Source organism: Mustelus asterias, chromosome 2 (genome assembly GCF_964213995.1).
Source record: "Mustelus asterias chromosome 2, sMusAst1.hap1.1, whole genome shotgun sequence".
In the NCBI taxonomy this organism is placed as follows: domain Eukaryota; kingdom Metazoa; phylum Chordata; class Chondrichthyes; order Carcharhiniformes; family Triakidae; genus Mustelus; species Mustelus asterias.
The window spans coordinates 119618125-119641473 of NC_135802.1; the positions used below are offsets into that span (position 1 = coordinate 119618125).

The following is a 23349-nucleotide window of genomic DNA, read 5'->3' on the forward strand; positions in this document are numbered from 1 at the left end:
GAGGCGTTAGAGAGAGTGCAGAGAAGGTTTACCAGGATGTTGCCTGGTATGGAGGGTCTTAGCTCTGAGGAGAGATTGGGTAAACTGGGGTTGTTCTCCCTGGAAAGACGGAGAATGAGGAGAGATCTAATAGAGGTGTACAAGATTATGAAGGGGATAGATAGGGTGAAAGGTGGGAAGCTTTTTCCCAGATCAGAAGTGACGATCACGAGGGGTCACGGGCTCAAGGTGAGAGGGGCGAAGTATAACTCAGATATTAGAGGGATGTTTTTTACAGAGGGTGGTGGGGGCCTGGAATGCGCTGCCAAGTATGGTGGTGGAGGCAGACACGCTGACATCATTTAAGACTTACCTGGATAGTCACATGAGCAGCCTGGGAATAGAGGGATACAAACGATTGGTCTAGTTGGACCAAGGAGCGGCACAGGCTTGGAGGGCCGAAGGGCCTGTTTCCTGGGCTGTACTGTTCTTTGTTCTTTGTTTAATCTTTTCTGCATTCTTTCTAGTTTAATAATATCCTTTCTATAATAGGGTGACCAGAACCATACACAGTATTCCAAGTGTGGCCTTACCAATGTCTTGTACAACTTCAACAAGACGTCGCAACTCCTGTATTCAATGTTCTGACCAATGAAACCAAGCATGCTGAATGTCTTCTTTACCACTCTGTCCACCTGTGACTCCACTTGAAACAAAAGTACTTGGAACAAAAATAACTATCAAAAGTCATCTGTGTTTGAATAAAACATTTCTGAAATTGTTTGGAGTGGTTTTACTGCCGCTGGGATTGATATATTATTGTCTGACCAATAAACTGTTTTTAGAAAACAATTACCCCAATTACACAAGTCTTAAATTATATGCCCCAGCCAGCAAAACATGTGATTATGATTTTAATAGTAATTTCAAATTATAATCCCTTTATTGGCTCAAACCTAAATTTGGATCTGCCATCTTTTTTTCTATTTCTTTCATGAGATGTGATGTTGCTGGCTAAGGCCAGCATTTGTGACCCATCCCTAATTGTCCTCTACGTGATGTTTTCGAACTGCCTGCTTGAACCACTAAATTCCAGTGCTGTTTGGGAGGGAGTTCTGGGATTTTGACCCAGCAACAGTGAAGGCATAGTTTCAAGTCAGGATGTGGTGTGGTTTTGGAGGGGAAACTTTTGATGGTAGTGCTCCCTCGCATCTGCTACCTTTGTCCTTCTAAGTGGTAAAGGTCACAGTTTTGGAAGGTGCCATTGAAGGAACCTTGGTCGGTTGCAGCTGTGCATCTTGTATGTAGAATCATAAAATCATATAGCACAGAAGAGCCCCATCGAGTCCACACTGATACTTTAGAAACACCTGACCTCCCACCTAATCCCATCTGCCAGCGCTTGGCCCATAGCCTTGAATGTTATGATGTGCCAAGTGCTCATCCAGATACTTTTTAAAGAACGTGAGGCAACCCACCTCTGCCACCCTCCCAGGCACCGCATTCCAGACCACCATCCTCTGGGTAAAAAAACTTTTCCTCACATATCCCCTAAACCTCCTGTCACCTTGAACCTATGACCCCTCATGACTGATCCTTCAACTAAGGGGAACAGCTGCTCTTTATCCACTCTGTCCATGTCCCTCATAATCTTGTACACCTCGATCAGGTTGCCCCTCAGTCTTCTCTGCTCTGTATATGCTACACACTGCTGCCACTGTGAAGGAGGGAGTGAATATTTACATTATTGGTTGAGCTGCCAACCAAGCAGTGTCCTGGATGGTGCCGAGCATCTTGAGTGTTAATAGAAACCCGACAGTGCAGAGGAGGCCATTTGGCCAATCAAGTCTGCACTCTCCAATAGAGCATCTTACCCAGGCCAATCCACCTAACCTGTACATCTTTGGAATGTGGGAGGAGGTTGGAGAACCAGGAGGAAACCCACGCAGACATAGGGTGAACATGCAAACTCCACACAGATAGTCACCCAAGGCTGGAATTGAACCCGGGTCCCTAGTGCTGTGAGACAAAAGTGCTTTGCACTCACCCAGTGGAGAGTATTCCATCACACTCCTGACTTGCCTTGTAGATGATGGACAGACTTTGGAGAGTCAGGAGGTGAGTTACTTGCCACAGAATTCCCAGCCTTTGACCTACTTTTGTAGCCACAGTATTTATATGGCTGTCAATGGTAACCCTGAGGATATTGGTAGTGGAGGATACAGTAACAGTAATATCACTAAATGTCCTGGGGAAATGGTTAGGTTCTCTCTTGTTGGAGATGGTCATTGCCTGGCACTTGCGTGGTGCAAGAATTGCTTTATCAGCTCAAGTCTGAAAGTTGTCCAGATAATGCTGCATATTGGCTTCACTATCTGAGGAGTCATGAATGGTGATGAACATTGTGCAATCATCAGCAAACATCCCCATTTCTAATCTTATGATGGAAGGAAGGTCATTAATGAAGTAGTTGAAAATGGTTGGCTCTGGGACATACCCTGAGGAACTCTTGCAGTGATGCCCAGAAACTGAGATGATTAGCTTCCAGCAAACACAACCATCTTTCTTTGTGCCAAGTAGGATTGCAACCAGTGGAGAGCTTCCCTCCCCCCCGCCCCCCCAATTCTCAGTGACTTCAATGTTGCCGGGACTCCTTGATGCCACACTCAGTCAGAAGCAGCCTTGATGAAAAGAGCAGTTACTCTCACCTCATGTCTTGAGTTCAGCTTTTGTGTTTAACAAACAAAGTGGATAATAGGAATCCAGCATATGTAGTATACCTGGACTTCCAGAAGGCGTTTGATACAGTGCCACACAAAAGGTTGATACAAAAGGTAAGATCATATGGGGATAGAGATAATTTATTAACTTGGATAGAGGTTTGAGAATGGGAAAAATGGGTCTTTTTCTGGTTGGCAAATGTAACTAGTGGAGTGCACAGGGTTCAGTCCTTGGGTCCAAACTATTTACAATATTTATTAATGACTTGGATACAGGGATAGAAAGTACAATAGCCAAATTTTCAGATGACACTAAAATAGGTGAGATAGTAAGTTGCAATGAGGAAATAAGAAATTTACAAATTGAAATGAATAGGTTAGGAGAATGGGTCAAAATCTAGCAGATAGAATTTAACATGGATAAATAAGAGGTTATCTATTTTGGTCAGAGGAATAAAAAGGCAACTTGTTATCTAAATGGAGAGCAACTTCAGAGTACTGCAGTGCAGAGGGATCTGGGTGTCCTTGTGCATGAATTGAAGAAAATTAGTATGCAGATAAAGCAGGTAATAAGGAAGGCAAATTGAATTTTGGCATTTCTTGCTAATGGAATAGTGTATAAAAGTAGGGGACTATTGCTGCAACTATACAAGGCATTAGTGAGACCACACCTGGAGCATTGTGTTCAGTTTTCATCCCCTCACTTAAGGAGGGATGTAGTTGCATCAGAGGCAAGTTCAGAGGAGGTTCACTGGATTGATTCCAGAGGTGAGGGGTTTGTTTTATGAAGAGAGTTTGAGCAGTTTAGGTTTATATTCTCTAGAGTTTAGAAGAATGAGAGAAGATTGAATTGTAGCATGCAAGATAATAAAGGAGATTGACAGAGTAGACATAGGAGGATGTTTCCTCGTGTGGGCCATACTAGAACAAGATGTCATAAGTTTTAGGATAAGAAAATTTACAATCTTTATTAATGACTCTTAAAGGGCTGTGAATCTGTGGAATTCACTACCCAGAGAGTTGTGGATGCTGGGACATTGAGTAAATTTGAGGAGATAGGCAGATTTTTAACTAGTAATTGGCTGAAGGGTTATGGAGAATGGGCCAAATCACCAGTGATCATACCGAATGATGGCAGAACAAGCTCCAGGAACTGACTTGCCTACTCCTGCTCTTAGTTCTTGTGTTCATATGTCCATGTTTGGACCGAGACTGTAATGAGGTTAGGAGCTGGGTGGTCCTGGTAGAACCCAAACTGCGTGTCAGTGGGGAGGTTATTTCTGAGTAAGTGCCGGTTGTTAGCACTGTGTAAGACACCTTCCATCACCTTGCTGATGATCAAAAGTAGGCTGATGGGTGGTAATCAGCTGGGTTGGATTTACCCTGCTCTTAATGGGCAGAACACATCAGGGAAATTTTCTACGTTGTAGCTACACAAGACAATTTGTCTGGGGGTACAATTAGTTCCGGAGCACAAGTCTTCAAATATTCAGCACTATTGCAGGAAGGTCATCAGGGCCCATTGCTTTCAGCCATTTCTGGATATCATGGGGACTAAAAATTAGTTGAAAATTGGCATCTGCAATGCTGAAGATCTCAGGAAGAGGCCGAGAAAGATCATCCACTCGCATTTCTGTCTAAAGATGGTTGCAAATGCTGTGCTGGGCTCCCCAATCTTTTTTTTTGTCCTTTAGGGGGGCTCCCCAATCATTGAGGATGGGATATTTATGCAGCCTCCTCCTCCTGTTAGTTGTTTGATTGTCCATCAACAATATTGGCTGAACATGACAGTTTGCAGAGTTTTGATCTGATCCATTGGTTGTAGGATTGTTTAGCTCTGTCTATCGCTTGCTGTTTCCACTGTTTAGCATGAAAATCGTGCTGTAGCTCATATTTAGGTATGTCAGGTGCTGCTCCTGCCACGCCCTCATGAACTCTTCATAAACCAGGGTTGATCCCTTGGCTTGATAAATGGTAAAGTGAGGAATTTGCTGGACCATGAGATTACAGATTGTGGTTGTGTACAATTCTGCTGCTGCTGATGGCACTCAGCATCTCATTGTTGCCCAGTTTTGAGTTGTGAGATCTGTTATAAATCTAGCCCATTTAGTATGATGGCAGTGCCACACAACATGGAGTGTATGCTTTATGTGAAGATAGAACTGTCTGGTGGTCACTTCTACTTTACTGCCATAGATAGATGTATCTGTATGGTAGATTGTACTAAACTATAAGGTCTAGTAGGTATTTCCCTATATGTCTTTCAGGACTTGGGCAGCTCCATCACTAGTGTTGCAACTAAGCCACTCTTGGTTCCCAAACCAGAGTACATTGTCACCCTCAGTACTTCCTCCAAGTGGTGTTCAACATGGTGGAGCACAGTCTCATCAGCTGAGGTGGCGGGTGGGTGGGGGTACATGCCAATCAGCAGGGGGTTCCCTTGTCCATGTTTGACCTGATGCTACGAGGTTTTAGGAGATATGGAGTCAATGTTACGTCCAAGGGCAACTCCCTCCCTATGTATGCCACGGTGCCTCAATTGAGTCTGTCTTGTCAGTGGGACAGGACATACCCAGGGATGGTGAGAGTGGTGTCTGGGACATTGGCTGCAATGTGAGTCTGACTTTGTCAGGATGTTGCTTCACTAGTCTGTGGTGCAGCTTTCCAAATTTTTTGTTAGTAAGGAGGGCTTTGCAGGCTTGATAGAGCTGCCTCTGTCATTACTATTGTTTCCAGTAACAAAGTTGATGCCAGGTAGCTTGCCCAGTTTTATTCCTTGTTGACTTTTCTGTCATGGGTCTGGAGTCAGGTAAGCCTTGCACTCATTATAGGGAAGGGCAGAGATTAGCTTCATTGTGCCATTACAGAAACCAGCTTTCACTTCAAGAATTATTTTAATAATGAATTAAATTCCACCAGCTGCTGTGGTGTGAATTGAACTTGTGCCCCCAGGGCATTAGCCTGGGCCTTTGGATTAATGGTCCAATGACATTACCACAATACCACTGTCTCCCCCTCTTAATAGACATTTTAAGCCTGTTTTGCCAATGTAGAAGACTCTATGCAAGTTTTAACAATGAACCAACAATTTTTGTCCCTCACTTATTTCCAAAATCACTGTGATTTGACAATTGACTCATTCAATTATGCAGACAGTAGGATTATCAAAATAAATCTCTGAAATAACAGATAATGTGTATTGAAAGACTACTGGCATGGGCAGAGTAGTTATTACCCCTGAACATACTGAGTTTGCTGCCAGTTAGTTGAAATTAGCTTGGTAGCCTTTTATATTACAGTTCAGAAAACATTTGAAATTTAGACAAAGGGTCATTGAAATTTCCAGCACTCTAGGCAGATTTCAATAATTCTTAAATGACTCATATTTCACTTTACTCTGCGCACCTCCATTCTGTGGACAAACATGATTAAAAAGCAAGTCACAAGCAAACCAGTATCAATTAGTTCACTCTGAATGATTCAGGATTTGTACCAGTACAGTTTCACACCAATTAAATTCCTTCCCCTTTGCTTCTTTCATTATCATACAACACAGGCTGAGTACATTCGGCCACCTTGCCTCTGTCAGCTCTTTGGTAGAGCTATCTAATTAGTCCCTTCCTCTTTCTCCACAGTCCTGCATTTTTTCCCTTCAAATATTTCTCCAATTCTCTTCTGAATGCTACTATTGAATCTGCTTCCATTGGCACTTTAAATCACAATATCTCATAGAATCATAAAATCCAACAGTGCAGAAGGAGGCCATTTGGCCCATCAAGTCAGCACCAACCACAATTCCACCCAGGCCCTATCCCCATTTACCCTAGCTCATCCCCCTGACACTAAGGGGCAATTTAGCATGTCCAAACCAGCTAACCTGTACATCTTTGGATGGGCATGATCTCATGGTGCAACTATTTCTTTATGTCTTTTGCCAATCACCTTACATGTGTTCCCTGGTTATCAATCTAACTGCCACTGGAAACAAGTTCTCCTTATTTACTCCATTCATGGTTTTGAACACCTTTGCCAAGTCTCCTCTGCTCAAAAGAGAACAATTCCAGATTCCAATCTCTTCATCGAACTGAAGCTCCACACACACTCCTTAGACTATTTGGTAAATCTCCTCCGCGCCTTTTCCAAGGACCTTCCTGAAGTTTGGTGGCCAAAGTTTGGTACAACTCTCCAGCTGATGGTTTTATAACTGTTCGGCATAATTTTGCTTTTCTACTTTATTCCTCCAAGTAGGCCAATAGCTTTATTAGCAACCTTCTCAACATCTCCTGCTCTCTCCACAAATTTGTGCGCATAAACTGCCAGATCTGTGTTCCAGCATCCCCATTTAGCTCATATTAGCTCATTTAGCGGCACGGTAGCACAGTGGTTAGCACTGCTGCTTCACAGCTCCAGGGTCCCGGGTTCGATTCCCAGGTCACTGTCTGTGTGGAGTTTGCACATTCTCCTCGTGTCTGCGTGGGTTTCCTCCAGGTGCTCCGGTTTCCTCCCACAGTCCAAAGATGTGCGGGTTAGGTTGATTGGCCAGGTTAAAATTGCCCCTGAGATGCGTAGGTTAGAGGGATTAGCGGGTAAATATGTGGGGGTAGGGCCTGGGTGGGATTGTGGTCGGTGCAGACTTGATGGGCCGAATGGCCTCCTTCTGCACTGTAGGGTTTCTATGATTTCTATGATATTGCATCATATTTTTCTAACCAATGTGAATCACTTCACACTTTCCTGCATTAATTTCAGACTCATGGATCTGTCAATTTCATCAGCCTCCCTTTATCATCCTGAAGTCTGTTTCGATCCTACTCATTGCTTACTCATACATATCCAAGTATTGCACCATGACAAACTTTGAAGTCATGCCCATCCAAGTGCAGGTCACTAATATTTATCAAAAAGAACAGTGATTCCAATACTGACCCATGGGATCATCTGGTACACCTGCCTCCAGTCTGCCAAACAATTTTCTTTCTCTTAGCCAATTTTGTATAAATGCTACTACTGCCTTTAATCCCACAGGCTTTAAATTTGCTAACAAGTCTTTTTAAAATTTATTTGTTCATGGGATGTGAACATTGCTGACGAGGCCAGCATTCATTGCCCTTACTTAATTGCCCTAGAGTAAGTGGTGGTGAGCTGTTGCCTTGAACCGCTGCAATTCTTGTGTTGTAGGAATACCCACAGTGCTGTTAGGGAGCTCCAGGGTCTAACCCAGCCACAATGATAGACTGCGATATAGTTCTAAGTCAGGATAGTGTGTGGGTTGGATTGTGATGGTGTTCCCATGCACCTGCTGCCCTTGTCCTTCGAGATGGTAGAGGCCATAGGTACAATCCTTATCCATCTTCTCCATTTCTTCAAAGAGCTCAAAAAAGTTAATTAAACATTATTTGCTTTGAACAAATCCAAGCTTTTATTTATTTGCGCACGTTTTTCCAAATGCAAATTAAATTTGCCCCAAACTAATTGTCTCAAATACCATCAACATTCAGGTGATCGATCTATAGCTGCCAGTTTAATCCCTACCCACTTTTTAGACAGGGGTGTCATATTTGCAATCCTCCAGTCTTCCGGTAGCACTTCCATATCCAAGAAGGATTGGAAGATTGTGCAAGAAACTGCAATTTCCACCCTTACTTGCTTTAGATTATATCCCAACTAGGTGAAGTGTCTTGTGAGTACAACCAATCTTAGAAGTACAGTTATCCCTTATTTAGCCTCTTGACATGTTTGTGTTAAATTAAAACATGCTACATGACAACACTTTCTCATAAGTAAACATGCAATAAGTGTGGGTTATGTTCCTGACATATAATTTGAAGCTTAAAAACCTATTTGTTGCACTGAATCTAACTGACCCAGAAATTCTCTTTCAATTTACTACTCATTCTACTTCCACCCACTGTTTCCCACCATCCACTTGCTGCTTCACTCTCCAAACCCCTCCTGTTCCCTGGTTCCCTCTCTCTCTCCCTCACCACCCCTCCTGCCATCCTCTCACTGCCCTACTCCCCAGCCCCTCAACTGTCCCCTCTTTTGATCCTGCTGCTGCTTCCCTCTTGCCAACCCATTCCTGACCCCATGCTGGAGGCAGTTAGTGAGAAAGAGTGAGGGAGTGAGGGGACTAGGAGAGGGAAACAGTAATAGGGAGACAGAGATTGGGGTGGGATAGTGAAACTCCAAATGGGAGGGAGAGGAGAGCAGTGAGCAGAGTGAGCGAAAGGGTTGGAAGAGAGAAGCACTAAAGCGAAGGGAGCAAGGAGGAGGGAGAGTGCGAGGCAGCAACAGGAGTGGCGTGGGAGGGAGTGAAGTGGTCAGGACAGCAAGAAATGTTCTGGTATTTGATAGGGTGTAGTTATTTCTGGAGGCATTACTAGAAGGAAATGATACAGTATATCATATGATTCGGTCTTATCAGAGTTTGTTGTGAGGAAACTACCAGATCCAACATGTGCACAGGTTCTCCACCTGTGTAATACCCCTACTAACGTCTCTGATGCATAATGAATGAAGCTAAGTATTATTGTATTACCCAATCTCTTATGTGTGGCTGGCGCCTTGACGTTTATCTACTCAGTAAGGAGAGGAAAAACATAACAAGAAAGAAGGAGCAAGAGGTGAGCAGGAGGGGGTGAGCGAGAAAGAGAAGATCGTGAGTAGAGTGGTGGTGGGGGGGGGGAATGGCGCATGGGAGAGAGGGGGGGAAATGACGCATGGGAGAGAGGGGGGGAAATGACGCATGGGGGGGGAGGGCACATGGGAGAGAGAGGGGGAAAAGTGACAAATGGGAGAGAGAGGGGAAAGTGGCAAAGGGGAGGGGGGGAAATGAGAGAGAGAGGAGGAAGTGGCGAATGGGAGAGAGGAGGAAGTGGCGAATGAGAGAGAGGAGGAAGTGGCGAATGGGAAAGAGAAGAAAATAACGAATGGGAGTGCAAGAGAAAAGTGGGAAATGAGAGGAGCGAGGATTTTTCAGAATTAGATCCTGTACTGCTTCCTTCCCTGTTGGGCTTAAGGAGATTAAAGAACAAAAACAAAAATAACGCTTTACGGTATGGAATTCAACTATGCGTATCACATCATGCAAGGCTTACTGACCTTTACTTGACTATATGGCACAATGACCTCTTGCTGTGGTGCTGTTACTGTTATCTATTATATGATGCATTTTAAAATTTCATGGGAGATTTTCTTTTATTATGTATCCTATTGTTTACCAGTTAACAATTCTAATTTTGTATTGACTTATTTAGGAAGTCCATGGATGACTTTTCCTTGCTTGTTTATACTCCGTGTATGCATCATATTGACTCCACTAAGTACTTTCACATCATGATATCTATGTCCTCTTGCCAGCATAAAAATAAGTAAACCTACAATGTGCATTTTGGTGTGCAATATACCACAGACACTAAGACTGTGATTTTCTGGGGCTGCTAGACCCTGGTAGGAATCACAAGGGCCTGGAAAATTGGGCATCGAGCTAAATCGGGAATTATGCTGGGCATCAGACCTATCGCGATAACCATGGCCTGCCCGTTGGCCTCAATCTGGTTCACAACCAGGAACTTAATTGATATTCAGAAATAGACATTTAAGTATCATTACCGGGTCATCCCCACCCACTCAGCAGGAAAATATGGACCTGGTGTCTTGGACTACAAAGGAGGGGGAGGGGTGCAAGGAGTTAAGTGCTGCACCCATGTGCTTCTCTACTACTGCCAGACTGCAGAGGGAAGGTCCCCCAAGGGACCTGGGGGTTGGGTTGGCTCAGACTTGAGGGAAAGGGGTTGACCTCACGACTGTCCCTTAGGATGGGGGTCTCATGGCTGGACTGCCTACCTAGCCCTGGAAAAATGGCAATCACTCTTAGCACGGTGATCTCAAGCAGCTTTCAGTTGAAAATCCTCATTTTTGTCTGTGTGCTGTGAAGCCCTTGAGATGCCCTGGTCACTTTAATATCCATGCCCCGTAGATACCTGGAAGCATTCAAAATCGCAGCAGCACTACATTCTGCAGAAAGATTTGCCCTTGCTGTCTCTCAGAAGCCCCAAGTGTGAGAAGATCCCTTTGAAGTCCTTGGACTGATAGACGATGTCAACTTCTGTGGGGTGATTTCCCTTTTTATACTTAATGAGCAGCAGGTGCAATCTGGCCACTTTGATCTGCTGTGATTGACAGCTGCACAGCAGGTCAGACAGTTCATTGTAGACACAATCCAGTAAGCCTCATGAACCTCCTCATTCCACCAGACCTGCTCAATCAACTCCTGTCTTTTAACACTGCATTTTGTTCCATGAGCCTTGCTGGAAAGCTCAAAAGCTTCAAAAAACTTTGTTCATTCAATTTCATGCTCCATTATCTTTATCTAGCCTTTGATTGATAAGTTGAACCAAGGATGCACTAGCCAGGAGGTTTGCTTGTTTTTCTTTCCCTTCACAGTTGAATGCATCTCATGTGCTTTCTAAACATTGGCTTAAAAAAAGTGAAATCTCATGGCTGGTGGGTAATTGATCCAACCTGTTGATCAAAGGCAAATGTTTATAAATATTGTAGTTAAGAACAAAGGCAGGCACTTGGACTGCCTACATCCACTTCTGTAGCAATGTCCATTTCAGCCCATCAATTCCAAAATTCATCCACACTTTGGTTCCCTCTAACCCCAAATATTCCAACATTCTCCGGGGCAGCCTCCCATCCTCTATCCTCCAAAAATTTCAGTTCATCCAAAATTTTACAGCTCAAATCTTATCTGCTTATCCATCACTCTTGTGCTTATTAATCAAAATCTGCCAATGTATCAGATTTAAAATTCTCATCCATGTGGTTTAATCCCTTCATGCTCTCACATGGGCTAGACCCGCCTCGGGGTATGTGGTGAGCCAGCCAAAAGTCCGTTGATTTTCAGAGGGACTGGACCATCCCGGCAGTAGACAGATTTCAAGTATACAATACGTGCTGGTAAACATGAAATTTAGTTCCCTCTTCACTGTACTGAAGCACAGGCAGAGGCAAACAAAAAAAACTCCATAGGTCTGGCCAAAAACTCCCTGACAACTGTTCTTGTTCTGCTGATAAATTTCATGGAAGACAAAGGAATGTCATACAAGTGTGTTAACATATTTGTCATTGCAACAGCAAAGTATGATTTCATCTTGTTTTTGACATACCAGCACCAAGGAATTTGGAACAGATATTAGGAAAATAAAATTGATGTTGCCGAATCAAAATAACTTCAGTTGGAAGTAACATTGAATGAAGGTTCTGCTAAGTAAAGACTTGGCTCAAAAAAATAAACAATGTCACTAAAAGACAGATTTGACCGGTGTGGCAAATGAAAAAGTTGCAGTTTTATTCACAAAATGTTCAACAAGACGGTCATATTTTTGACATATACAATAGAACAGGCCTTAAACTACACCACAAAAAAAAACACTGCAGATGGTGGAAATCTGAAATTTAAATAGAGAATGCCGGATAGCAGCTGTGGTAGCATCCATAGGGCAAAAGAGTATCAGATCAATGAACTTTCATCAGTTCTGAATTATACCGGACCTTCTATATTTTGGAACGAGTTGATGCTGAGTGTGAAGAAAGATATTTCAGCAATAATATTCTTTACATGAATGCATAGAACTTGTCTCTTCAAGTGTAAACTGTAAATTGACTTTCATATCAAAACATTTGTCTTTATTTCCATTCAATACTCAAGAAGTAATTAACCACCAACTAATCCCAAACCAAATGAAAAATATTTCACAATATAAGGCTGGCAAGAGCCTGCCTTGCAAATAACAAAGGTCTCTCCCCACCCTCCACGCAACACCCTCCCGGCACTGCCCACTGGAGGCAGTGCTAGGCACAAATGCTGGGGAGAGCAGGGGTGGCAGTGCCCAGGCATGGCCCTCTCCCCTCTGAGCAATGCACTCACCTGAATTCCTCTTGCAGGTTCTGCTCACCAGGTGGACATCCCGTGGGAGACAATTGCAACAGGAAATTATACCAGGGTAAATCATGTTTTAAGCCCCTCGAGATATTTTGCGCTCCTGTCGCCAATTGTGCCTGCTGCAAACAAGTGGCACTGTGGCACAGTGGTTAGCACTGGTGCCTCACAGTGCCAGGGATCCGAGTTCAATTCTGGCCTTGGGTGACTGTGTGCAGTTTGCACATTCTCCCCGTGTCTGCGTGAGATTCCTCCGGGTGCTCCAACTTCCTCCCACAGCCCAAAGATGTGCTGGTTAGGTTGATTGGCCTTGCTAAATTGCCCATTAGAGTCAGGGGCATTAGCAGGGTAAATACGTAGGGTTACAGGGATAGGGTTTGGGTGGGATTGTTGTTGGTGCAGGCCAGATGGGCCAAATGGCCTCCTCCTGCACTGTAGGGATTCTATTCGAGTTCATGACCACCAAATCGCAGCCAATGTATGTATTTAGAAAATCAATTCTTTTTCACTAATTTAAAGCCATGTGTTCTGAACCTATCTTCTTACCAAGAAGGATCTCAATTTACAATAACCATAGTTCTAATATATTTTATACACTTTGATGAGATCCAACTTCTTTCTGGACTATAATACATATCAAGGCTGGAATTCTCCAGCCGTTCAGGCCGGCGGGATTCGCCAGTCCCACCGGCAGCACACCCCCGCTTGCGGGTTTCCCACCCGCGTGAGGAATTCCCATTGACTGCGGCGGGACCAGAGAATCCCTCTGCTAGCAAACAATGCACCACCTCCCAGTGGCGGGAAACTCGCAGCTGGGAGGCCAGAAAATCTCACCCCAAATCTTTCCTTAGCTTTATACTTTACACTTCAAATTTGTTTTATTGACCTTTCTGTATCCTTCCAAGGTTAGTAATTTTCTTGTGGTGTGCTTCTCAGAACTATACATGGTATTCGAAATGTGGTCTAACCAGTACATTGTTAAATCATGGCATAACTTCTAAAGGTCAATGCCCTACAATTCGTGCAATATATACTATATTTCTATTAGTTTCACAATATTAGACACCTGTCGACCATGATCACAGGATCATTTTTAAGTTAATTCATTTCTATCTACTGTCCTAGAAATGTTGACCTGTGCACCAATGTTGTATGTTATCTGTTCACCCAATGACATAATGCCCAGAAGCCTTTTGCACATTTGTTTTAGCTGTTTTCTAAATCTCTACTGCTCTTATCATATTTGCTAGTGATGTAAAATAGTAAGCTTACTGCTAGTTTTAAAATTCTGGTCAAATGTTTCAATATAAACATAATACAAGAAGACTTGTTTCAATCCCAAGAATATAGTAAATGGAATTTATGGAAAATATCAAACTGTCGCTCAAAATCATCAAATTGGCTTAGAGACAACATAAGAGCAATCTGGAGGTTGTATACTTACTGTGACCGAGATAGCCAAACAAGTAAAAGTAAATCTCTTGATATGTGATTTGTTGATGATGTGCCCAAGTTTATTGCTCGGATTGTTCTATAATAAAAGAAAAATCTCAGTTACTGGCTGCATTTTATATAATAATATCCAGGATTTGAAGAATCTATTCCTGTAAAAAAAATGGAATCTTTTTTTTGGTCATAATAAAAATTGTTTTTTTATTCTCAATTGTTGAGAATTCAATTTTGCTAGCAGCAATTAACATCTAATCTGGACGCATTTGTAATAATGATTGTTTCATGAATTTAGACTGCTATTTGACCATCATAATTGCCAAGAAACTTGACTACTTAGTGGCATCATGTGCATTTACTGAAAAAAATGTTTGAACACCTGCAGGGAGCAAGTTCATTTTCTCAGCTCCTGACGGTGTTGGTAAGCTGGTTGGTAATTGTGAAGGCAACATTTTTGGTTGGAGAAGAACAGACTGGCGTTCAAAGTATTTCTGAATCTTGGAATTAAATGATAGTGTCAGTGCTGTATCTGTAACCCTCAGTTCTTGGCAGGAAATCTGCATGTACAAAACAGCATATACTTAAGATGCCGCTTTTAATAGAAATGTAAGACATGAAGAAATGTAATATAAAAAATGCTTTACTCACAAGGTTAGAAAGAAAGCACCAATATGTTGTTATGGAGTACGTTTTGTTCCAATCGTTAATTTAAGCCAAAGTTATAGATTTGAGAATATGTCACGGTTGGTAAAAAATTCCTTACAGTATAGGAAATGCAGTCAGTCTCCTCACTGCTTTCTATTTTCATGTTATTAGAGGGTACTGAATCCTAACCACTGATACTAGATGAATGGAACATTGCAGCTAAGGACAGCTTGAGTTCACTGAGTGATGCTGCTGCTAATAGAAACTGTATGTAGGTCATTTTGAGTGTTAGAGCAGTCAGCACTTCTTGTACTGGGAACCAGCCACCAGATTGGGGGTTTGAACGCTTTTTTAAAAACATTTGGCTCAATTTGTGTGGGGAAGGGACGGAAGGAAACAAATTATATTTGTGATGAGCAACAAATGAAGGCCTTGCTTGCAATGCTCACATCTTATTCTTTGAAAATATTAAAAATGATTGCAGTGGGGTTTTCACTGCATTCCAGCACAGATCTTGATATCATAAAATCCCTACAGTGCAAGAGGAGGACATTCAGCCCATCAAGCCTGCACCGATAACAATCCCACCCACCCTCCGTAACCCCATGCATTTACCCTGCTAGTCCCCTAACACAAAGGGGTAATTTAGCATGGCCAATCTACTTGCATATCTTTGGAGTGTGGGAGGAAACCAGAACACCCGGAGGAAACCCACGTGCAGACTCGACACAGACAGTGACCCGAGGCTGGAATCAAACCCGGGTCCCTGAAGCTATGAGGGAGCTGTGCTAACCACTGTGCCACCATGCCGCCCTTCCAGATTATATGGGTGAACACAGCATTACTAGGTTGAGGTTTTGCGAAGCATGCAATTTAAAAATTGGACCATGTACAACATTGGGAACTTAAGACAGTGGTTTCATTGGTCAGTTATTCTAAGCTCTTTAAGCCATTTGTGTGCACATTCTCTCCGTGTCTGTGTAGGTTTCCTCCGGGTGCTCTGGTTTCCTCCCACAGCCCAAAGATGTGCAGATTTGGTTGATTGGCCTTGCAATACACCAGATTGGTCCGGCCTGCACGTGACTTCCAAATCCATAGCAATATGATTGACTCTTAATTCCCTCTGAAATGGCCTGACGGGATCCTTAGCTGTATCACAATACTGCAGAAATCACTGTGGATGAGTCCACATCACATAGACTGTAGAGGTTCAAGAAAGAGGTTTGCCACCGCCTTCCCGAGGACATTTTAGGAGGGACAACAAATGATAGCTTTGTCTCCAATGCTCAAACCCAAGATTGAATTAAAATAAATTATATTTCAAAATTCAGGCTGATACATACTTTTAGAAAAAAAAAATCAAAAATAAAGGATTAATTGTCCTTTATTGTAGAAAGTTATAAATACAAATTAAGATCCATGAATTTTGTTTTCTGCTATATGTGTTTTGTTTTTTATCATTGTATCACTGTAACAAAAACCATGAGCAGCCAATTAGGCTGTACCTGTTAAAACTACTCTTTTCATATGTCTCAAGTGACTATAACCAAGGTAAATGGTGAAATGTCTATTCGGTAAAAACCGTATGAAAAGATGCCCATTTCATCTGCTTTGATTTAATGAACAATCTTGGTAGACCATCTGCATTCTCTTCAAACACCTGCTACTTTATTAGTACAGCCTTTTGATCTCCACATTTCTGAAGTACGCGCACCGTATAAACTCTTATCTAACTATTATGTCCAAAGTAGCAGTTTTCAAAGGCATACATTCTCGGTTGATCACAAACTAGAGGGCCCCATGCATCTGTCAAGGTTAGGATAACAAGACAAGTTTGTTGGCTAATTGGATCCTCAACTTCCACATGTTTCTGTCAAGAGATTGCTTAATGCCTCTGTATTGTGTAACAACAGGTAATAGTTGTGGGAAGCATTCTGTAGGAATATTTTCAGCATGCTCAATAATATTTCCATTCTATTAAAACTCTGAAATCCTGCTCTTTCGTAAAACAACCTCACTAGTTTGACCCAAGTAATTAACATAATTGTTAAAAATTTACTTCCATTTGGCCATGAACACGAACTCAACAAGCAGATTTTCACAAACACATTTTTTGCACAAGAGTGGCTGTAATAAAAACAGCGAAGCACTCGTCACCGATCGACTGAGCTTACCCACATTTTGGCTAAGCATTAGTCACAAAAAGAAAATATGGCTCTTACAATTACTCCTCTAGAAGCCAAACTCAAGCTTTTTAAAGAAACAAGATGCATGAACAAATAAACTTGCTTACTCTACACTCATCACGACCTGCTTCTCGAGAAACCCCTGTGTTCACAAATATGTTTTTCCTGTTTGTTTCTTTTTGTTTGACAGTTCATTCATTTAACATGCTCAGCATTACCTTGTCAAAAGCAGGGTAAACAGCTCGGAGCTCAGTCAGCCAGCCATAAGGCATGTGGCCCACTGGATATGTGGCCGTTAGAACAGCAACAGCCTTAAAGTGAAAAGAAAAGAGAAATAAAATGTCAGTAAGTTCACAAAAAAGTTGAATCATACAATCCCTACAGTGCAGAAAGAGGCCATTCGGCCCATCGAGTCTGCACCGACCACAATCCCATGCAGGCCCTATTCCCATAATCCCACATATTAACCCTGCTAATACCCTGACACTAGAGTCAATTTAGCATGGCCAATCAACCTAACCCACACATCGTTTGGACTGTGGGAGGAAACTGGAGCACCCGGAGGAAACCCACGCAGACACAGGAAGAATGTGCAAACTCCACACAGACAGTGACCCAAGGCCAGAATTGAACCTGGGTCCTTGGCACTGTGAGGCAGCAGTGCAACCACTGTGCCGCGCATGTAGAACTTTCTCATGTATCTAGATACCACTGCAAAAATAGGGAGTAATTTTAGGTTTGGTTGCAGGTATTAAACTGGCGGTTGTGGATCGTCTACTCGATGTACACCCTGACTGATTTTCCAGTTCCTGATATCCATGAAGAAAGTGATGAAGAAATTAGTTCCAGTAAAGGTTAGATTAATGAGCTTTGGGCAAAACAACAAATATGGCCAGCAACGACCTTTGATTTCTCTGAAGGTTGCCTATAGGTCAACATGCAGCATTAGAATTGTCTGTTACTATCTTCCTCGTGAAGCAAAAGCTCCCTATACATTGTTCAAGCATAGAAATGTTTGTCATGGCCTGTGCATTTTATTGGGAGGATAAGAATGGTTCCAAGCATTCCACTTGCTGAATAGTTATACTCCTCCAATCATAACAAATGTAGCTTGGTGCTTAGGAGGAATATCCAACATGCAAGTAATACAGCTGCTTGCAACAGTGACCATATAAAAATCACCCCAGTAAACCCTCTGCATGTACATTGCCTCTAATGATCAGAAATCACCTTCTTCAGGAAAAAAAACACAAGTACCTGCAGGCAATAAAGTTAGCCTAATTTATTCTATTCTTATTTTCCTGCCCTTTTCCTGTTACAGTCATGATATTGAAACGTCCTTATCCAATTAAAAAATTTAACAATCGCTACCCCAGCATGCAGTATTTACAAAAAAGTGAATAAAAATTCATGGTAGTACTGCTTTAACACGATGACATAGGAACTGTTATATCACAGCTTCATCTCCAAATGCTATGAGGTTACTTGAATTAGAATGAATGTGGTAGCTAAATTGTTCCAAATTATTTCTCAAATGCTTGAGCAGCACATCAGATGCTCAATCTAACAAAATAGCTGCTGGAAATTATTTATAGAAGGGCGCGGACAGCATGTAGGAATGGTTGACAAATCTGTTTTGTTGACTTTGGGAAGAGAGAGGCTGAGGAGCTGTAACCACACAGCTGTACCTCACAATAATGATATGTGTGTGATGATACGATTTGAGGGAATATGTACTTGTAAACAAATTGAATTTTAAAAATGGTTTGCTCAATTCTTTTTGCATGAAGATGATGCATCTTTTAGTAAATACCAAAGATAACGTCCTTACTGCAAGTAGAAAGCAAGGCACCTGTTCAATTTTAACACAATTCAGTAAATAAAAACACTGAACTGGTTCTTCTTGAAAGTACATCATCAATCCTTTATAATTGGCAATTCAATCCACACATACATATACAGGAAGCCTGAACTGTTGAAGATACTGCTTGACTCCACTTTTATGGTAGCAGGCATAAACATTTCTGTCGAATTGAAGCAAACTCACCTCCGTAGCTGTTGGACTGCCTCCCAGGTCACGAGACACAAACAGATTGACTATGGGTCTGCTGATTCTCTGTGTCGCTAGAATCAAGGCCAAAGGCCACCAGAAAGCCAGCATCTTCTTTATTGTGGCTTCTCCCTAGTGCGTAAAGGAACAAATTCAGATTCAATACAGTACAGAAAGTCAAACACTATGGACTTTGTCCCTTTCTAAATGATGGGACCATTAGCAGTTTGGGAACCTAGTTGATTAAGTAGTGGGCTTTGCCAAGACTTTTTAAGTGAGTCACTGCATTAGCATCCTGCTTCCAAGTTCCCAAACTAGGCAGCAAGGACAGTAAGGGCATTCCAGATCAAAAGAAGGATTTCTTATCACAGGAACCATGCCACGGGTTACAGTGATTCAACTGTATTTGGATTTTTGAGGCTTCAGCAAATACAGGGTGGAGAGCAAACCTGGGATGGTTAAGTGATGGGTCTCTTACTCCAACATCCTGCCCTTGAAATCTGAGGGACTCCAGTGAGACAAGCTTCCCCAAAAACAGGAGGAAAAGGATAACCTGTTCAACCAACTGACTGAGAAAGTCAGCAGCAGAAGTGTGGCCGCTTCAGCCTGGAGACAGTAAACCAGGAGGATCCAGGAGCTCAGGAGGGTCTGGGAGATGAGTAGGTAACACCTTCATGCACTGACTTCTCCAACACTTTCCTTAGAAAAATGAACCTTGCAGCTCCACTTATTTCTCTCTCTCTCCAGGCACTTTCTCACATCCCTATCCCAACCGTCAATGCACTCATCTTACTGCTCTTTGACACCCATGCCCACAGGTCTTATTCCAGGAGGCTGCACATATCTGTAACAACCTGTAAGAGCCTGAGCCACTGATGCACAATCATGACAAGACAGCTACCCCTCTGCTTACAGATTCTGTGTTGGGAGCCTTGCCTGCTTGGAGCTGCAGTTCTGTGTCTATCCTCTCTGCCCTGTGGAGCAGTATGTGGCTGAGAAGAAGGCCGCAGATGCTGATGTTGTTCCGGCTGTTGGTGAAACTGCTCCTCTTACTCTTAGTCAGTGAAAGGTGGGACTGAACAAGCTGTGGTGAAGGCTAGCAGCAACAAGTGGAGCTCAAGGTGAGTAACGTGCAAAACAGGTAAAGATGCTGCCATTCATTCTGAATAAGGAGACAGCTTAGATAATGGATCAGCTAAAAATTGATGAACTAGAGGTTCTAGAGAGGCTGGATGTACTTAAAGTTGGTAAAGTAATCAAGACTGGAATTGATGTACCCGAGAATGCTGAGAGAAGATATTTCCTCTCCTCCTTGGGGGTGGTGCCAGAAGACTAGAGAATTGCAAATGTTACACCCTTGTTTAAAAAGCAGTGCAAGGGTAAACCCGTTAACTGCAGGCCAGTCAGTTTAACCTTGATGGTGGGAAAGCTTTTAGAAATGATAACTGAGACAAGTTTGGATTCATTAAGGAAAGTCAGCAATAATTTGTTCATCAAGTCACCTTTCACCACATTTCCTTTATTTACAAACTCTATTCCGCTCCAAGAGTGCTTCAGGTACAAAGTCAGAATCCGGAATGTCAGTAGACCTGACACGACCAATTTTATTTACAGATGAGGCTCCCTGATTGGACAGGTAATTATGACCTCAATCAGGGAGTTCATACTCCAGGAGGCCAACCTCATTGAAGTTATTACAGTGTCAGTCTGTAATTTTGTCTCATTCTTTGCTTTCAGACAGCACTGACCTTTATTCTGCTATTAACACCCACTTTAGTCTTTAATCCTGTCTTTACCTCTCCCTTTGACTTATGCTCCATGACATCTTTATCATTTAATCTTTCCCGGTCTCCAACCTACCCCTGACCTTGCATTTAACTCCACCTGTCCCTTCCTACATTTTCAATAATATAAAACTCATCGCATTTATACCTCTCCAGTTCTGATGAACAGTTTAGTAAAGTTATACTAAACTCAAATTGTTAATTTGGACTCTCTCCACAGATGTGTCCAGACTTGCTGAGCTTTAATAGAATTTTCTGTTTTGATAACTCTTCCCTTAGTTGTTCAGAACTATAATTCCAAACTCTCAACTACCAGACCTTTGGCTCTTTATTTGTCACATAACGTCGGAAGCCATACTTTTATTCAACTGATTTCTCACCTCCACCATTGATGCCCTTATCCCCAGCAAAACCTTAACTCACCCATGTGTTTTCTGTTTGTTTTCAGACATTTTTGGATGAGCTGCAATTTCCTTCAGTTAATCACTGGGTTGACTAAAGCCATTGTCTTTGGTCCCTGTCACAAGCTCAGTAATATTGCCACTGATTACATCTCACTTCCTTGGCGCTGTTTTAGTCTAAACCAAACGGTTCACAATAATAGCATTTTTTCTGACCTCAACCACAACCTGATATATTTCCTCTCCGTTACAAAGATAGTCTACTGCCACCTCTGTATCAGTGCAAGCACCCTGCTCCCACCCCCCACCCCCATATCTGTTCATTCATTGCTGGAACCCCTATTCCATGCCTTTGTCCCCTCCAGATTTGACTATTCCAACACTCTCCCTTGACCAGTCTCCCATCATCCAATCTCCTTAAATTTCAGCTCCTTCATAACTCTGCTGTCTGTATCCTCTCCTGCCGGAAGTCCCGCTTACCATTGTCCCTGTCTTTGCTGACTTCTATTGGCATATAGTACGTCATGACCTCAAACAGAAAATTCTCTTTGTTTTTAAATCCCTTCATGGTCTTGGCCTATCTATCTCTAACATTTCCCAGTCCTACAACCCAATCCCCAAATTCCTTGCTCATCTGACTCTGGCTTCTTGTGCATTTCCCGATGTTCACCTAACCAATTCAGACCATACTTTCTGCCACCTAGACCGTTCACATTGGAATTTCCTTCATAAATCTCTTAACCTCTCCAGCTCCACCTCCTTTGTCATCCTCCTTAAAAATACACCTTTTTGACTAAGTTTCTGGTCACCCCACTACCAGCCATTGCCTCCTCTTTTGGGTCACCGTTCAACTTCAAGTCGTATGCCTTTGTGAAGTTCCTTGGTATGATTTTCAAAGAGATTCTATAGATTCAAATTGTAGTTGTAGGTACAAAACATTATATTAGACAGACAATATTTCTCTTTTTAACATGGTTAAGGGATTTAACAGGCAGCCAAGTTGGATACCTCACGTGAACTGATATCGTCATGCTTTTAACAAGCCAATAAAATGATAGAGCTAACATCTAAAAACATTGAACACAGAATAGTATAAATCCAAAACAGATTTGGCCATTTCATAATGATACAAGTTGTTGACTTCAGCTGTACCAGTCAGGACAGATGATGTTTGTTGGTTAGACACATACACTATTCTAAGAAGACTTGAGATATTGCAGGAGATTCAAGGGTCAAAAGAGAGAAACTAAACTTCATGGCATAGTGGTTAGCACTGCTGCCTCACAACGCCAGGGACCCAAGTTCAATTTCGGCCTCTGGTAATTGTGTGTGGAGTTTGCACATTCGCTCCATGTCTGTGTGGGTTTTCTCCGGGTACTCTGGTTTCCTCCCACAGTCCAAAGATGTGCGGGTTAGGTTGATTGATCATGCTCAATTGCCCCTTATTGTCAGGGGATTAACAGGGTAAATGTATGGGGTTACGGGGATAGGACTTTGGTGGGATGGTTGTCAATGCTGGCTCGATGGGCTGAATGGCCTCTTTCTGCACTGTAGGGCTTCTATGGTTCTATGAAATTACATACCCTAAAATAATTACAAACTAGGAGCATTAGACTTCTTAAAATATCAAAAATTCCAGCTGTGTGTCTCTGTAAAGCTTTGTTAGAGAGTATTGTCCAAGGGTCTCACAGTGATATGCAAAGTTATTTTAACACTTGCTATGTTATGCCATTCAATGTTCAGACTATTACCTCCACTAATCCCAAACTGTCTAAAATCCATCCTTGTGGCTAATTCATTGATTTTGATACTTGCCCCCAATTCTGGTCCACTTCTCTCAGGAATTATGTCGTGCACATTCTTATAGTATCCAAGGCCCACCATAGTAAAACGGACCATCACTCCCATGTATAAGGCCAGAATCGGAATCAGGAGTGGCTCTGTGCATTCTAGATGACTGTGAAGCAAGATGGATACAAATACAATCTGGAAAGAAAATAGATAAGATTAAGATAAACATCAACTTATGACTTGTGAATAGTTAAATTAATGTAAAGTACAGATCCATGAGAGGTCTTGTGGTGCAGTGGGTAGTGTCCCTGCCTCTGATTCAGAAGCTCAGAGTGTGAGTTGCACCCCTGGACCTGATGGCCAAGGAAGGTACGTTCATAATATGGTCAACATGTTGA

At 42.4% G+C, this 23349-nt stretch overlaps 1 protein-coding gene across 2 annotated transcripts in view; it reads right to left on the reverse strand.

Moving 5' to 3' along the window:
* The window catches only part of ankhb (ANKH inorganic pyrophosphate transport regulator b), a 159339-nt gene that overhangs the window by 58367 nt on the left and 77623 nt on the right, over positions 1-23349 (reverse strand). Inside the window, exons 5-8 of one of the 2 annotated variants that reach the window (XM_078240634.1) lie at positions 22976-23146; positions 18973-19107; positions 17144-17236; positions 14090-14176 (exon numbers count right to left, since the gene is read on the reverse strand). In XM_078240634.1, the coding sequence (XP_078096760.1) occupies positions 14090-14176; positions 17144-17236; positions 18973-19107; positions 22976-23146 (486 nt within the window). Of the gene's footprint in view, positions 1-14089; positions 14177-17143; positions 17237-18972; positions 19108-22971; positions 23147-23349 lie in introns of both variants that reach the window. The other variant, XM_078240624.1, reaches the window with a different exon arrangement.